This window comes from Lonchura striata, chromosome 5, assembly GCF_046129695.1.
Source record: "Lonchura striata isolate bLonStr1 chromosome 5, bLonStr1.mat, whole genome shotgun sequence".
Taxonomy (NCBI): Eukaryota; Metazoa; Chordata; class Aves; order Passeriformes; family Estrildidae; genus Lonchura; species Lonchura striata.
In genome coordinates, this window is record NC_134607.1 from 66354731 (window position 1) to 66371806 (window position 17076).

The 17076-nt window shown below is 46.7% G+C and overlaps 1 protein-coding gene across 9 annotated transcripts in view; it reads left to right on the forward strand.

The window, feature by feature from the left end:
• The window catches only part of FRMD4A (FERM domain containing 4A), a 356772-nt gene that overhangs the window by 227763 nt on the left and 111933 nt on the right, over positions 1–17076 (forward strand). For all 9 annotated transcript variants that reach the window (XM_021531010.2, XM_077783672.1, XM_021531005.2 and 6 more), the window contains one exon: positions 1959–2024. In XM_021531010.2, the coding sequence (XP_021386685.1) occupies positions 1959–2024 (66 nt within the window). The remainder of the gene's footprint in view (positions 1–1958; positions 2025–17076) is intronic.

A 17076-nucleotide genomic window follows, 5' to 3' on the forward strand; every position in this document is an offset into this window, starting at 1 on the left:
CAATTTATTGCCATGGCGGTAACTGGTTGACATTTATGAGAAGCCTTGTTTTACAAGACTTTGCTTTGGCTGAAATGCCAGAGCTCCAGTTGTGCTGATGGAAGAAGAGAAGGTGATGTTATTTGGTGTGCAGGATACTCAGAGGCAGGTTGATGTGAATAACAAAAAGGGGTAAATTCTGCATGAATCACATGGGATTGTGCCTTCCAGAATTGTAAACTGTGGGTGAGTTGAAGAGAAAAGCTCATTTTGGCTGGAGTTTTATCATCATAAACTATGCATCTTCAATGGCCAGCTTAAGATTCAACAGAATTGTTGGAATACTTGAATCTTTGTTTTGTGGAAGGGGCTGGGTAAGACTCACTTCAGTCTGGTACCAGGAAAGGGAGAGATGGATGTGGGACAGGTCTGTCAAGAGGGAGGACAAAAGCACCTAGAAGAGGCTGAGAGATAGCAGGATGAGGGTGATGCTGCTGGAGATGGCTGAGGTTGCAGAATCTGTGGCAATGGCCATACAATGCCTGGATTCTTGAATGGGCAAAGCTGATGGTGGAGCATAGCATCCACCACTGCCTCCTGGATGCCAGCACACCCTGCCCCATCAGCCACAGGAGCAGCTGATTTTTAACCCACAGAGCTGAAGCAGAAGCTGAGCTGTCCTCAGTTAACCCCCCAAGCACACTTCCCACTCTCTGCAAGGCAGCTTTGTGTCAGGGGTTCAGCTCAGCTGGCACTGGTGGGAAGAGGTGATAGAGGGCAGGAATGCCCAGGATGCTGCAGCATTCATTCTCCAGCAATCTGTGACCCCCGCTGCCAGTATCCTGTGGACTCTCTCCTCCCTTCTGGTGATACTTTAGGACTCACCAGGGCAAGCAATATTATTAAATTGAGCTAGGGATCTATGCAAAGCACAGGAAGGTGCCTTGGCAGCAGGTGGTGGGTCCCTGGGGGGCTGTGCTGGGTCTGTGCCAACGTGGGTCCACGTGTGCGTGAGTGCTGTAGGGTGAGCCCACACTGGGGGGCTGCTTGTGTGCTGCCTAAGTCGTGCTGAGAAAGGGATTTCCAAGAGGCAAAGAGGCTTAAGGCTGCCCATATCCCATTAACAGATAGTGGGATTGTGCCTGTCTCTGAAGGGCTTTGTGGGACTGAGCTGGGATCTGTAACTCTGCAAAGCGAAGTTGCTCCTCACTCACAGTGCTCTAAGCAAGAGAGGGCCTGATGCACTCTAGAGGAGCTCCCTCAGACCACAGCTCATTTATTTTTTAGGACCCCAATCTATGGACCTTGGAAATCTCATATAAGCCTTGTACACATAATAGTTTTATTGATATTATTTGTTAACTGTTGTAATAAACTGCTGGTGTGGAAACATTTTTGGACCAGTAAAGTGATGTCACAAGTGGTTCCTGTGGAACATCTTAAATAGGATACTCCAATAGGATGAGCCCATTTCAGGATTCAGGGCTAAACAAACACCTGGTGCCACTCCAGGGAGCAGCATCTGCACGGCCCAGGGAGGAGCCTGGCTCCACAGTACCTGTGCCATGGCTGGATCAGGGCTGTTGAGGGGCTTGGAGAGATTTGTCTGGATGTCTCCTCTGCCAGCCAAGCCAGCTGCAGAGCTGGAGGCTTCCATATAAAACATCAGGGCCCCTGTGCTGCAAACCACCCACTGTACTCACTGAACACACTGGAACACCCTCCTGGCAGCTGCATCCGAGCGGGCACCAGACACCGCTCCATGACAGCTGTCAGGGTGGCTTTTGTTTTTCTCCTTCCAGACTTCTCTTTACCCTGGTGCCAAAAGAAGGGGGATTAATTTAAAAAAGAAATAAATAAACACAAACCAAGAGGACTGCATCGAATGAAAGGCTCCCACTTGTGCTGGGGGAAGCCAGCAGCCACGTGCTAAGCTGTGACTCCAGGCACTCTGACACACGTTCCTTTCTCCCTTGCAGATGACAGAGGGTCGCAGATGCCAGGTGCACCTCCTTGATGACAGGAAGCTGGAGCTCCTTGTTCAGGTAGGAACTGCACATTTCATCCTTTGATAGCTTGCTACAGCCGTGGGTTTTCACCAGGGTGGGGAGAGTAAAGGGTTTTCGGCTGGTTTTCTCAGCAGCTTCATGCTGTGATTGCCTGCAGAGCTCAGGGAAGCTGCAGTAGTGCTGCCTGGGAAGGCTCTGCAAAGGCATATCTGTGGGAAGGCCTAATTCAAGACATATTTTTACTTTATTCTGTGCCAAAGCTGTCCCAGTCCCTGCCAATGAGATAGAAAAGTACCTCTGGTCATTTTTGACACTGTTATTATATCTCTTAACTATGTTTTTGAGGCACTGCTTAGCTATTAGAAATGCATTGCATCTGCTTAAAATACCTCCAGCTTCTCTGCTTGGCATCCTAAATTGCTGGGCTCCACACCAGAAGGGATTGTGCCCATGCTCCCACCTACACTGGGAATGTGGTTGGCAGCAGAAGATGCTGTGGTGGTCATGCCACAGGCAGGGATTTCTTGTAGGTTCATGTGTCAAACACAGATATGTATTAAAATAGGTCCACGTTCCATCTGCCTTATGTTTTGCTTTTGAAAAAAAGAAGGAAGACTAGAAACAATGAGTCTGGGGGTGGCTTTGTAAGGATTGGCTGGTGAAAGCTGTAGCATCCTACACTTTCCTGACAATTTTGGCTCCTGTCTCAGAGATTCCCAATGGGTTAACAGCAAGAATTAGAAGAATGTCTTTCCTTTTACAAAGGCTTCCACAGGCAGCCACAGGCAGCCAAAGCAACAGGAAATGAAACTTCCCATAGCACCCAAATGCCCTGGCTACAGCTGATAAGATGGAAGGGGGGGCAGGATCCTGCCCAGCACCAGCAAACCTGAACGGGGATGGCTGAAGGGGACTTGAATCGCCGGAAGCACGTTCAGCCTCGCGGTCTGGAAAGTTGCTTAAAAATGCCATTACAAAACTGTTAATGGGTAATGTTTTTTAAGCACACAGTCATCAAGGAGGTGAAATCCCTCAGCTGCCCCTGACACACAGCATGTTCAGAGAGTGCCTGGATAACCATGAGTCAGGCCAGTGGTACAACGAGAACAGTAAAATCAGGATGAATAATTAAAACAAAACACCATACCAATGGTCTCTGCATAGGCTGCACCAGGTTCTCTGATGCTTTGCAGCTGGCTGGGGGGAAGTTTAGTCACCTTCATCACAAGGACACAGCACTTGGCTTCCTATTTAATCTAAATGCCTTTTCTCATTTTTCTTAGTTCAATTAAAAATTAAAATGGACTATTGGAGAATAGCTCTGCTAAAGCACTGCTCAGTATATTAATAATCACAGCTTAAAATATACTGCAGGAAATCTATGTGAGCTGCCCTGGCCAGCCTACTTATTTGGGGTTTGATCAATGACACTAAAAAACCACAGGAAGATGACAGCCAAGGAGGCTGGTGTGGGAAGATGTGTCCACTTCCAAGGGAGCAGAAATGGTGTCACGTGATGTTATGTTTTTCTAAGTGTTTGATCACACCTTCAGTGGAATTCCTTGTAATCAATATAGGAAGCAAATTGCTCTGTAAATCACACTAACTAGTTTGCAAGTGACCCATGGTTGAATTTTATTAGTACAACAAATCGTTTTGCTGTTTTCAAGTAATGTGTGAATGGGGGAAGTGGGGAGGGTGATGATGAAAAATTCATGCCCAGAAAAAGCAGTAACCTCTGTTGCATGCAGTACTGAGATCTCTGAGTTCTCCTGTGCCCCCATTTGTACAGGAATGTCCACTGAGGCATCTCAGATGCTTTTCTGGCTTCATGACAATGCTGTTAGGTAGCTTCTAGTCAGGGTGAAGTCACTTTTAGGTGGAGCAGATGAAGAGGAAAGTGGATGCTTTGGACTTGAGTATGTCTCCAGTATTGATACTCTTTGCAGACATGGACACAACACTTTGTTTTGCCTGCCTACTGATAAAGCATAAAGCACAGGCAAAGCCACCAGCAGGAGTGGGCTGAGATTACCAAGATGAGCAGCTCTTTGTCCCAGTGGACTGAGCTCCCTCTGGGAGCAACATGCACTTTGCTAGGGGAAATCTCACCAGCTAACCCATATTGTTTGTATCTTATCATGAGATTTCAGATAAAAATTGTTTTGTAAGTTCTGAGCACCGTTGTTTTTATTAGTTACCTTATCCTGTAGCTGAATTGAACTAGAAGCTGTAAATAAAGTGTTCATCCAAGCCCAAGCTTCTGGCTGTCACTTCAAAGCTGTATTTTTCTGTGGGTGTCTTGCCATGGGCTGGAACAGAGGGCTGGTTTGCTGGGTTTTATTATGAAAGAGGTTCCTCTACAACTTTGTTGGGCCTCAAGATCTAGACTTGAATTGGTTTGAATTGCTCAGGAGTCAGTCTCTTAAATTCTCATGTGAAATTTCCTCCGTTACACTAACTTCAAGCTTTTTTGGAAGCTTTTCCAGTCCTATGAGAGTTTAGGAAAGAGCACTAGTAATCAGTAAATTTGATTTCTCTCCATGGGTGAGATCAAAATAACATCCTAACCTGGATCTGGCTTTACATCACCTTTCATTGCTTGTGTGTGTGATATCAGGTGCTCTTCCTGGAGAAGGGTTTGGGGATCCTGCTGCTGTATTTTCATAAAATCACAGAATTACAGAAAGGTTTGGGTTGGAAGGAATCTTAAAGACCATCTAGCTTCACTCCCCCTGCCATGGGCAGGGCCACCTTTCACTAGAACTGAGTAAAGAATTTCTTCCTAACACCTCATCTGTATCCCTCCTTTTTTTTTTAGTTTAAAACAGTGCCCCCTTTTCCCATCTCTATCTGCCCATGGCAAAAGTAACTCTCCCTCTTTTTAATAAGACTCCTTTAAGTACTGGAAGTATTCCTTTAAGGTACTGAAGTGGGGTCTCCCTGGAGCCTTCTCTTTTCCGGGATAAACAACTCCAGCTCTCTCCTCTTTTCTTCATGGGAGAGACTCTCCAGCCCGCTGTTCATCTTTGGGGTACTCCTCTTTGGTGTAGTAAAAATAAACAGCAGAAGGAGCTGGGTCTGATTGAAGGAGAGGGCTGGATACAGCTTCCTCAAAGGGATGCAGAGAGCTCCTGGAGCATCTTGAAACAGCTTTGGCCAGTGACTCTAGGGAGCTGAAATTATTTCCTATCCTGCCTGAAGTGCTGCTGGGCAAAACCAGATGCATCTGGGAACAATCAGGGTGTTTGCAAAAAGCAGTGTATTAAGCAAATGTGCTCCCTTTTTGTCTGTGAATTAGCTGTGATCAGACTAGGGGGTTCATGAATATATCATTTGAAACATATCAATTGGTGGGTAATGAGGGCCAGGCTGCAGGAGGACAGGGAATGGAACTGGCGCTTCTGCTCACAGGAATCAGCAGTGGCTCAGTGTGACAGCTCTGCCAGGCCAGATTGAAATGTTTCAACACCACAAATTCCCTCCCAAAACTGCAAAAACCCCTCTGACAGGCCACACAGCTATTGCCAGCTGGACCCACCAGGCACATAGGTTTAATTTGCATTACCATACCCCAAAAGTGAGATTTTGGCTCCGAGGGAGCATTTATAACTCCTTCTGTGAATGCTGGCTTGCTTCAGTGTTGGCACATAATGCAAGGGCTTGGGGTTACCATCATCAGGAAAGAGATCCTGGCTTTACTCAAACAAAGGGTCTTGGCTGAAGTCTTGTCCTCCCAAGTCAGGCAGCTGCAGGGTGGTGCTGGTGCAGCAGCAGCTAAGGAAAAGCAGAAACACGGGCTTTGTGGATAAAAGAAAACCCTCCCCAGTGTTTTGTCAGATAAATGCTGAAATTTAGAAGGGCTAATCATAAACAGAGACAGAGGAGGATCATATGGAAATCTCTTCTTGAGGGTCTGAAACTCAAAGGCTGTTTGACTTGGGATTAGGCAGAAGAGTTGCATTTGGTGTGTGTTTCATTTGATAAATGCCTGTTGAAGATCTGGGGTTTGTGGCAAGTTTATACAGCATGGTTTTTTGACAGTTTTTTCTTTCTGAGCAGGAGTAGAGTTTGGCTCCTTGGATCTTACAGTCTGGGGCTTTTTTTCCCATTTCTCTTTGATGCATGTTTAGTTTCTAGGACAGTTTTGGGGTTTTTTTAAGTGTTTGGCTTTATCCAGCTAATCTTTTTCATCAAGCAAGTCTATTTTCATATTTCTGGAAAATGGATTTTCTCCATTTCCCACTCGCAGCCTCCCTATCAGTTATATTATTTCCAGTGACCATGTATCATTTGCCTGCTGCACATGAAAGGTTTGTGTTGCTTTATTTAAAGACTTTTGCGCAACTGGCAATTCATTCCTTTTCATGTGGGTTTTATAAACATGGCTTTCTTTTCTGGGATGGCTGAATCAGGCAGCCTGGCTTGATCCTGGCTCCTGCACTGGTTGGAAGTGCCTCTTATCTGACAGCAGCTCAGGCAACTGTCATCCAGAAGTGTTAAGCCTCCTAATTCTTTCTCTCTGGAGGAGCTATTGCAGAAATGGAGCTCATCTGAGGCACGTAGCAGAGCTGTCTGTGGGGCCTGAAAGCTCTGCAATTTGATTGTAGGAAATAACAGGGCAATTTGTTTCTAACCTTCTTCCCAAGAAGCACTAAGCCAGGGAGAGACAGGGAGGTCAGCACAACCTGTAGGTATTTTGGTGATTAACCCACCTGTATGTCCATGTTGACACTTCTTGAGTAACTCTTCTTGCAGCATTTCTGTCTCCCAGCTGCCACGTAAGTGCCTCCAGAAGCACGTCAGCAGTACACCTGTACGTGCACCACCAAAATGAACAGGATGCACTGAACATCCCTTTTTGCCTTGCTCGAAACCAGCTCTGCTTTGATCAAGTGAGTGAGGAGACTTTCAGGAGCCCAGGGTTTGTTTGCAGTGTGCCTGCTGTGGTGCAGCATCCCATCCCCAGGAGCCGCCTCCAAGCCAGACTGGGAGACTCTGGAGCTGTGAGCCAGCACCAGGCTGGCAAAGTGCCCTGTGGGCTGCTGACTCACTGCCACAGGGATGGCTGTCACCATGTCACCAGCGTGGCTGTCCCAGTGCAGATGCTCAGTGTGGAGCACGCCGGTGCCCCTCACTCCTCTGGAATCAGCCTCGCTGGCACCAGCCTGAGGTGGAAGCAATGGCACCTTTTGAGAGCAATAGCTCCATTAATTATGGCTAGAGGGAGAAATAAAACAGTCTGCTCTCCTCCCAGGAATCTGTTATAGTTTTTGCAGTATTTTCAGTACTGTTTGTGATCAAGAAATTGCAACCCCCATGGGGTTTTACCAACGTTTTCTTACTTCCTCACTTCTGTATGCCAGTGAGCAGGGTGGTTACCTGGCTTGGCACAGTGGGAAAACTGCCAAGGTTCCCCTTTAGGTGGTGCTGAGGCTGGCACCTGCCTACATCAGGAGAAGCTGATACTTTGGATACAAGTTTTGCATGAGGACCAGCAATATATCCCACCCTCAGTGTGGGATAAACAAGCCTCAAGCCCCAGGATGGCCTCAGTCTCCCCAGGGAAGACACAATAATTGCAGAAGAATGGGGTCCAGCCCTGCTTCACTGCCAAAACTGGGGATCCTTTTGGAAACATCAGCTCCATCCAGGGCTGATTCAGAAATGCAGCTGTGCAGCCCTGACCGTAAATGGAGATGTTTGGGTGCCAGTAGCTGTTCTTGCCATGCAGGACAGGCAGCTCCAGTCCCTGCAGAGCACCAGGCTCTGCTCCAAAGGCGTTTTTAACCATCCCTGTGGAAGGCAGTGGCAGTGCTGGGCTGGGAGCGAGCACAGGGGTGAGTACTGCCCTGCCAGCCCCACTGCCCTCCCTTGCAGGAGCTGCCCAGTGAATCTATTCTTGGAGTTGTCTATAGGGCATATCCTGCTGGGCATGGAGAGCTCGATGGTGCCTTTGGTGAGTGCCTGAGGAGAGATCCCTGCATCCCCTCTTCCCACCCAGCCTCTCCATGCCTGCTGTGAAGCAACTGAAAAATGTTCCTTTGACTTCATACAAGAAGTGACTTGATAACCGTCCTCTGAGTGGCTCTGAAAGCTATAGGGTGGAGTGTTGCTCCTCTCCAAAATAAAAAAAAACATGTTTTCTGTAGGGCAGACAAACAACTGGAGACCAGGCTGAACTTGAATGGACTTTTATACTAGAACTCTGGCAGGATCTAGTCCTTCACAATGAGAAAATGTGAGAACATTGAAATTGAATCATAATTTCAAATGAGTTTGAGCTGAAGTGGGCTCAAATATGCCTTTTAGAAAGAAGACTATTTTCCCAAATTGCGGTGTTAGGACTGTGGTTACTTTCAGAAACAAATCCTGATTTACTACAGCAAGAGTGAGACTGTAGTCCAGTCCAGCAAGTATTTGCAAAATGGCAGATGGGATGTTTTTACATCTTTGGCATTAAAAATTATGGCAGTCCAAAGCTTTGGAACAACTCAGAAAGATCCTGCCAAGCAGTTTCTGAAGTGGGATTTATATCACTGGGACAAAGCACAGAATTACCGCTTCACAGCCTGTGGCCCAGGGCAGATGAGGAGTGTGAAGCCACTATCTTGACAGGAAGGACTTTTCCTGGCCTTTGTGTGCCTCCCAGGTTTCTGTTTGAAACTTCTGACCATTTTGAGCACAGCTGCAAACTGTAAATATATGGCTGGGCTTGATCACCATGGGATGGGGAGAGATGGAGGAGAGATTGCTGGACCAAAAGGGAGGTGGGACCCCAGACTGGCAATTCATGTCTGTGCTCCCACTGAGCAACCAGTGAATAATGAGCTAAGAGCTCTTCTGCTGAAAAGTTGTCTGTTTACAAAAAAAAAATATACATTTGGCATTGCTCCAAGGTGAATGTGGTGCTGGGAACATTGGTGCTGGGAGCATTCCCAGCCAGCACACCTCCTGCAGACACCGTTGCTGTAAATACCTAGGTGTTATCTTAGACCAGGTAAATAGATAAATGAAAACTGGAACAGGAGAGTCAGGTGTGCTCCCAAATCCATCCTTCCAGCCTCCAAGGCTGTGTTGAATCACTCTGCAGAGCTTCTAATTCTCTCAAAAAGCATCCACCACTGCCGTCCATGGCTTGCAGAACTTCTGGTGTCAGACTGGAGGGCTGTATCTTGGGGGTTGAGTTCTCAGCTTAGGCTCTAGAAAACACAGAATTCCACAGAAGTTAAGCCTGAAGAGGACAGTGTTTGCTGTAAAATGGAAATAAAAGAGAACGGGGGCAGAAAATAAAGAAATTTGATGTGCATAGCTGGGGAGTTCAGCTTAAGAGCCAGAGGGATCTCAGGCAGGGTGAAGGTGGCAAAGCAGGTAATCTCAAGGTTGCCCTTGATTATGAGGGCAGAACTGAAACGATTTAGGACAAGAAGCAGAATTAGCATCTCAGAGGGAAATCCTGAGCCTGGCTTAGATTTAGGGGTGAAGAGCCTCTGCTCTGCACCTTGGCTTGGCTCCTTTCAGAACAGCAGAGTAGTGCTGGTCCAGGCTCAGCAGCTCCCAGGTGTGCTGCATGGTCCAGGCTGCCCAGAGAATGGACACAACCCCTGTGCTACAGGTGGTGCTCAAGGGATGGAGCTGCCAGAGGAGAGCATTCCAGCAAGGCAGGCTGTGCAGAGCAAGCTGGCAGGTCGTGCACATCAGTGAGGGTCACAGGGAGCAGGATTTTAAGAGGTCAAGTAGGGTGCACAGCTGCAGGCAGGGATCAGCCACGAACCCAAAGAGACAGGGAACATGGAGAGCCTCCAAGGGGATCTGAGCCGAAGGTCAATCTGGTCAAGCAGCTCTAGAGAAAGCAAAGCTGTGACTGGGAAAGGCTGGACTGGAAATTAATGAAACCCAGCAGGGATAGTTCAGATTTGTTCCTCAGCATAGGCAGGAGGAGCATCAGCAGAAGCTGGGACAGGTGGAGGCAGAGGACAATGTGGGAGCTGGGAGCAAAGTGTCCCCGAGAATGTGCTGGCTCAGGAGTGACCTTGCTGAGAGCAGAGGTACTTCTGTGTCTTGAAGAAGTTATTTGGAGGAGGGGATGCTTCCCTGGTACATTCCCCTCATTCTGAGCTGCCTGAAGGCTGCAGAACACTGAGAGCTGTTTCCCCCCTATGCCCTAGGACCCCTGTCACTGAGCCCCACGAGGAACCTCAGGAGAAAGATCCCACAGCAAAGTACTTACAGCTCCTAAGAAAATGAGCTGGGAATGGCAATCATTGCCCTCCACAGAGTGAAATGAGGGTGTGATTTCCAAAGGCCTGCGTAATCAATACCCCTATTATCAGTCTTGCAGAATAAATTGCATTTAAACTAATACAGGCTGGGGAGCTATCCGTGGGCTGTCAGGAGAGAGATAAGCTGAAGACACATGTTTATTCATACTGCATATGCTGAGAGCTGAATGTTCTTTACAGCTGGCTAAAAGAGGGCGAAGATATTCAGTATTTTTTGCAGTTCTTCTGCTAAAATTTGTCAAAAAGCCTTAATTTTGAGCACACCTGGAACTTGTCAAAATTGTGGGGGGCAGGGGAGGAGCTGATGAAAATCTCACTAAAACATCTGGTGAAGGAAGAAAGCTATTTCCTTTCCTGTGAGGTAACTCCTGAAGCTTTGCAGAGCATCAGCAATTTAAATTGTCCTGCTGACCTCTTGCCACATATACCAATACAGGAATGGGACATCCAGCATCTAATAGGTCTGTTACAGAGAAAACATCTCACTCACAGTTACTCGGGAGAAATTCAGAAATTCGCTATTGTTTCAGGCTCAACTGCTCTGTGGTTTCAGTGGAGCTTTTGTTCAGCCTGGACCAACCTGCCAGTGTCCAACAGTGGCTGTGAAACATGCTATTGTATTCCATGAGATGCTGCTCCAGCCACGGGGAACAGTGTCACCCAGCCTTCCTTCCCTCACCCAGGAGCAACTGCAGGATCTGCTCAGCTGTGAGGCACCAACAAGCTCAACAGTGGAAGTAAAATAGGTTTAGCAGCAGGACTGTGAGGCTGAAATTCAAAGGCCTTTCCTACTCTCTGCTGCTGTTCCTTCATGGTGGAGTAGCCCTTGTGCTGGTGCCACATCCCATCTCTCACCTCCAGCCCTGGCTTGTCTGATGTGTTCCACAGCAGGCAGTGGTGAGATTCACCTGCTCTAACTTAAGGCACAAACAGTGTGGGTGTCTGTGCCTGAGCCATGCTTTTAGAGGTGGTGGAGGGAGGAGGACACTTGTAGGGCTCAGCTGAGCTCATCCTAAAAGTGATCATCTGAAATGCCCCTTTCTCTCCTCAACTGCAGAAAGACTCTGCAATCAGCTCTCTCATAGCTGTTCACACTGTGGGTGGTTGTGTGTGGTTGTATCAGTCCTGTTCTGGCTCCAGCTCCTCCTTTCGTGTCCTTCTGGCTGGACAAGAAACTCAAGTAGTAAATTCAGGTGAGAAAGTGCTAAATGTGGCACAGGATAGAAGCTGCCACCTGGAAGATAGTGGAAATAGAAAATTATTTTTATAGCATGGTCTGAGCAAGCAATTTTGAAAAATAATAATAGATGTACCAGAGATGATTCCAAGAGATATTGAACAATCTAGAGGAGTGTAGCTCAGGAGAAATGATGAACGAGGCAGCATAGCAGATTTGCTTTCGTGCAAAGGTAAAAAAGGTGCATTTCCAATTGGAGCTAGCATTTCAGTGTGGAACATTTCCCCAAGCTGCTATCAGGCTTTGCAGTATAAATACTAGGGTGACAGTGAATGGGTGAGCAGCTTGATTGTCTAAGCTGCATTACTCAGCTTACAGAAAATTGTTTTCTATTCCTTTTCCTTTTCAGCCTCAGTGGACACAACTTAGACAAAAGATCTCAACTTTCAACCAAAAGGCAATTCCTTCAGCATGACACTGAGAGCTTTGGCCACAGTGAGGCTCCTGGGCTCAGGGGCATTGCACATAATGAGCAGAAAGGGTCTTACCTGTCTCACAGGGAAATTATTTCCTTTTCCTTTCCCTTGCTGCAGGGATCCCAGAGCAGCAGCTGGCCATGGCTGCATGGTGTCAGGTGGGAACAGTTTGCCTGCAGCAATGGATTCAGACCAGGTGGCCTAGAGCAGCTCAGGTGTGCTTACACAGACACAGGTTTGAGCATCACTCTGGCAATGACACTGAGCAAAGCAAAGAGGAGCAGGGTCTGGCACCACAGTGCTACCAGCAAAGGCTGCTGGGGCTGGTTCAGCCCACTGCCTGTGGCACAGGAGGGAAAGGAGACACCTCCAACCACACAGAGGGGGCAGGAGGCTTGGAATGGGCAGCACAGGCATGCAAGGAGACCATGCTGCCCTTCCTGAGAGAGACCTGAGTGTTCCCCAGCCTTGCTTACCCCACCTCTCCCTCTACAGTCCTGATCTATTCCCTCTGCTTTTGTCCAGGAGTGTGTTTTTTCGGACCATTCTCTCTGGAAATGATGCAAAATGCCATCCTCAAGTGATAGAGCAAATCTCCAACCTTTGCAGTATCCCCAGTGTGTGGCTTGTTGGTCCTTTCTGTCTTTATTTTGGAGAAGTGCCTACTTATGGGGAGGCTTTGGGCTCTGGCAAGTCAAAATGGATTTGTCTCTCTCTTTGGTGGATTATTTCCCCGAGTTCCCCTCCTCCCCCAGGGCTGCAGTAGCACAGGACAGCAGCACAGCCGTGAGTTGGGTGCCTGGAGGAGCAGTGAGGCAGTCACTGCCAGCACAGAAAGGCTGCCTGTGGCACTTGTGTCAGCCATAATACTGGATATCATCAGAAAAACCATCAGCTTTCCTAATTTTCAGGACAGAGAAGATGGCTCTTGGCTTATAATTGGGTCATGCTTTAAAAAACCTGCATTGGCTCATCATGAGCAACAAGATGTAACCATTCTCCCCTTTCATTTCTGTCCCAACCTCTCCCAAGGAGGCAATCCTTTTGGATGAGAGGTTGTTAATACAGATAGGATATCTTTTACTTTCCCATCTCTCTGCACTCGGACATGGCTCATTACAATTATGTTTGAACGAAAACTCTCCTGTTATTACCTTTGCTGGGAAACTGCCCATATCTGGGGAGGAAGAAGCACAATTCCAAGTCTGCCTTGGGAGGAAGCTTCAGTCTCTGTTCCAACTTAGAAGCTATCTTGGTAGCAGGTCAAACCAGATGCTTGGAGGTAAAGCCAACAAAACATGCCAGCTCTGGAAGCCTTGTATCTTTGGAAAAATTGGTTAATAGTACAGATTTTGGTTCAGTAACTTATCTCTGTGTTGGTGAGGAGTCTCCCCTCCTCTGTGCTGCCAGTCTTTGGCATCCCCATTAGCAGAACAAGTGCCTCCTGTGCCCTCCTGTACAAGCAGGCAGCAGCCTGGTCCCTGTCACATCTGCCTTTGGCAGCCACCATCCTCTTCATCCCCTGGAGTAACAGGGACTGAGTACTACAGGCAGCCCCTCACCCTCCCACGGGCACAGGTACATTTTGGGCCACTGGGATCAAACTGCCAAGCTGCAGAGGTACCAGTGGCTCATTGCTGGGTGTATTACCCTGTGGTTACAGGAATCAGGGGGGTTGGAGCAGGAGGTTCAGTGGTGACTAAATGTGACCTGACGAGATCATGAACAGGCCAACAACTTCCAGCTCATCCTGACCCTCCTGGCTTGGCAGCCCAGACAGTGTTAGAGACTTCAGCTTGTCAGAGTGGATCTTGTAATATCTCTAAATGATGCTTGTCTCCTGGGAAAGGAATTAACTAAAGAGATTTGCATCTTTCCTTTTTAAGAATAAAATAAACCATGCCAGCCAAGCCATTTTCACTTAATTTCCCTCCTCACTTTGAAGCCAGGGTGGTCACTTAATGTGTAGAGTTGTTCTGACCCACATGGTGATGTGGGCAAGGCCATTGCTCGAGTTTCCCCAGTCCCTCTGATGTTTATTGGTTTGTTGTGTTGTTGGTTATTGTTTGTTGTTTTTATCCCAGCATCCATGCATTGGCCCCATGTAGCAGCCAGACCATTGCATGGGATGTGCCTCCGGCTTCTCAGCAGCTCAAAGGCAAAAAGGCTGTTTGCTGTGGCATTGGCTTGTGGAATTGCTTTGATTACCAGAAAGACTAGTTTTTGGATTAATTTTGTTCTTTTGAGGACATTTCAGCAATAGATGCCTGATTAGCATACCTTTCCACTTGGACTCTGCCTTTACTCCTTCTTCATCCCCATCTCTAATGGGCAGGGGATGAACAAGCCTATTTCATGATGTTCAGTTCTTCTAAACTTCATCTTCTCTTTTCATTTTTATTGTATTTTGAGCAGCCAGAGAGTTTATGTGTACTAATGTGCTTTAAAAAGGAGGAAGCACCATCCATGCCCCTGACCTGGTTCATCTCATGGGTGCTGGATGGGATGCCCATTTCTGACTGCTTCTTACTCTGCTGTTTCCCTCCACTCTTGTCTCAGGCAGATAAATTTGGAACAGACAGCAGCTGGGGTAAGCCCCAGTAACTCCATTGTCTCTCCTCCCTACACTCATGTCCCTTTCACAGGCCTTTTGATGCTCCTTCAGCAACCAAAGCTGCATCTGCATGCTGCACCACCACTTTGGGTCCAGGCCTTGGGATGAGGGGTGAGATCTGTCCCTGGCAGAACATCATGTACCCCAGAGCCAAATATTTCTAGAAAGCAGGATGGTGACTTTTATATGTATCTGGGAATTTGTCAAATTATTCAGCAAATGTCACTGAGCTACAGAGACACTGATGGTCAGGCACATTTGCTGTGATTCAGAGCTTGTCACAAGCATTTTGCACAGCTCTAGCTCTTGGGCTCTAGCAGCTGGTTCTAAAGCAGTCCATTCCCTGAAAAACACTATGGAGGCAGAGAGCATGAATTATTATTTGTTTTCACTGTGTGGACAGTTGATCAGTGACAGATGTTTTTAATTGCATTAAGCAAGTGGAAATAATGAGAATTAGATAACAGATTCTCCAGGAATTTACATTTAGATTGAGTTACAATTTGCTATTAAAGAAGCAAATTCAATGTAGATGCATTCGTTCTTCAGCAGAAATGGGAGACGATTATTTTTAATTATTATTTGATTACTTAAAAATGTACTGTGTTACTGTACTTAAAAATATTTGACTCAAGGGGATGACTTAATATGTGCACTTTATGTGTCCCTTAAAAGACATGGGACGATGAAATTGCTCATCAGCAAACGACTCCACCTCCCCATTACAGTCATATTGAAAGGCAAATGAAAACCAGAGGCTGCCAGAACCCCATCTCCCAGTGCACACTCTGGCCATGCTGGGGTGGTGCTGATGGGATCAGGCTCACCCAAACTGTCTGCATCCCTGACAAACTGAATTAAGCTGCAGTGATGGAAGACAAGCTGCATCCCCCTTTGGCCACCACGCTCTGCTGGGCTTGGCAGGAATTCCAGGCTGATAATCCCTGTGCTGTTTGGTGGAGCTGAGGGAGAGCCAGCAGGGCTGAGCAGAGGTGGGAGCTCAGGCTGGAGCAGGGCAGGGATGAGCACGGCCTCGGCACACAGGGAGCAGCAGCATCTGCTGCCTCCAGATGCCCCAGATGTGACAGCTATGTCCCCGTCCATGCCAAGAGGAAATGAGCTGTGCTTCAAACCGCTGGAGGTTTTCCTTTTGGAACTCTCTCTCACAGCTCTTTTTTTATTTTATTTTATCTCCTAGATTTCAAGTTTAGCTTCAGACACAGAAATGTGTGAGTCCCCTGTCAGCAGAGAAGGGATTTATGTGCAGTGCAGATTATTGTATGTCTCTGTTTAGCACAGAATCCAAGCTATAATATTTTTTTTTTATCAGCTAGCTGGCTCAGCTTTTAATTTTTTTTCCCCTTTTGCCTAATGAGAGCCTTATCCAGAACCCCTTGAAGTCACAGTCTGTCTATCAGCTTCAGTAGGCTTTGGATCAGATTTCACATCACTGATTCATTATTAATTACACATCTGGGACTCCTTTTTCAAAGAGTTCATTGTTAAACAAATTCACTATTAGACATTACAGATTTGGCATACTTGTGCATTTAATAAAACTCTGGCAAACCAGCAAAGAGCCATAGGCCAGCTTCTCTTCTGGTAGTGATGGATGAATCTCCACTGAGCAGCAGTGGTTTACACTATAAGGATATAATATATCTCTTTGCTCTCATATAACCACTTTCTGTGTGAGATTAAGTCTGTGTTTGAGAATTTTGCCTTTTCTGTGATTTCTCATCTCCTTTTTATAAGTTTTCCTACCAGCAAGAGTTCCTCTGTGGATTCATACACTGCAGGGTGAAATATATTTGCCATTGAGTTTCTTTTCAAAGAGATTCTGGCACCTTTTTCCTTGCACAAACTGCAGTCTCATTTTCAGAACTTCCTGGGACAGCAGATAGGCAAGCAAATGTATTCCTGATCCTTATGGCAAGTGGAATGGAACATTGTCTTTCTAAATATACTCCTCCATAGTCCTCCAAAATCTAGCTGAAGTCCAGACATTGAAGTGACCAAGAAGCTGCTATTGAATAATTTTTGCAGGGGAATGTATAGAAATAAAGGTTTTCCTACTGAATTCCATTCAATAGGAGCTTATATCGTTGGTGGGAAAGGACATCTTATATTGTGATTTAATGGTGCAGGGTATTATTCCTGCTTAGCAGCTGATGGCACAGGGACCAGCATCCCATATAGGTGTTTCCTGTGCTACAAGGATCTTCTAAGCTGCACTCAGCCCATCCCATGCTTTTGCAGGGCTGCCCCAGACACATGAGGAAAAAACGATGGAGTGAGATCTTCTTTTTTTCCTGATGCCATATCAGAGTTTAACTGACTGGTCCTGATTAATACCAGTTAATACCAAAGTCCAAGTAAATTGTGGGGATATATTCAGACAATGGCTACCCAGTTTCCAAAGCTTTCACTTAGTCAACAACTGCTTAAGGTATATGGAAAGGAAAACCAATAGAAATCCAGCTCCCACCATTTAAGTAATGAAGCTCTGAATGCTGATCAGAGGCAGACATCCACTGAG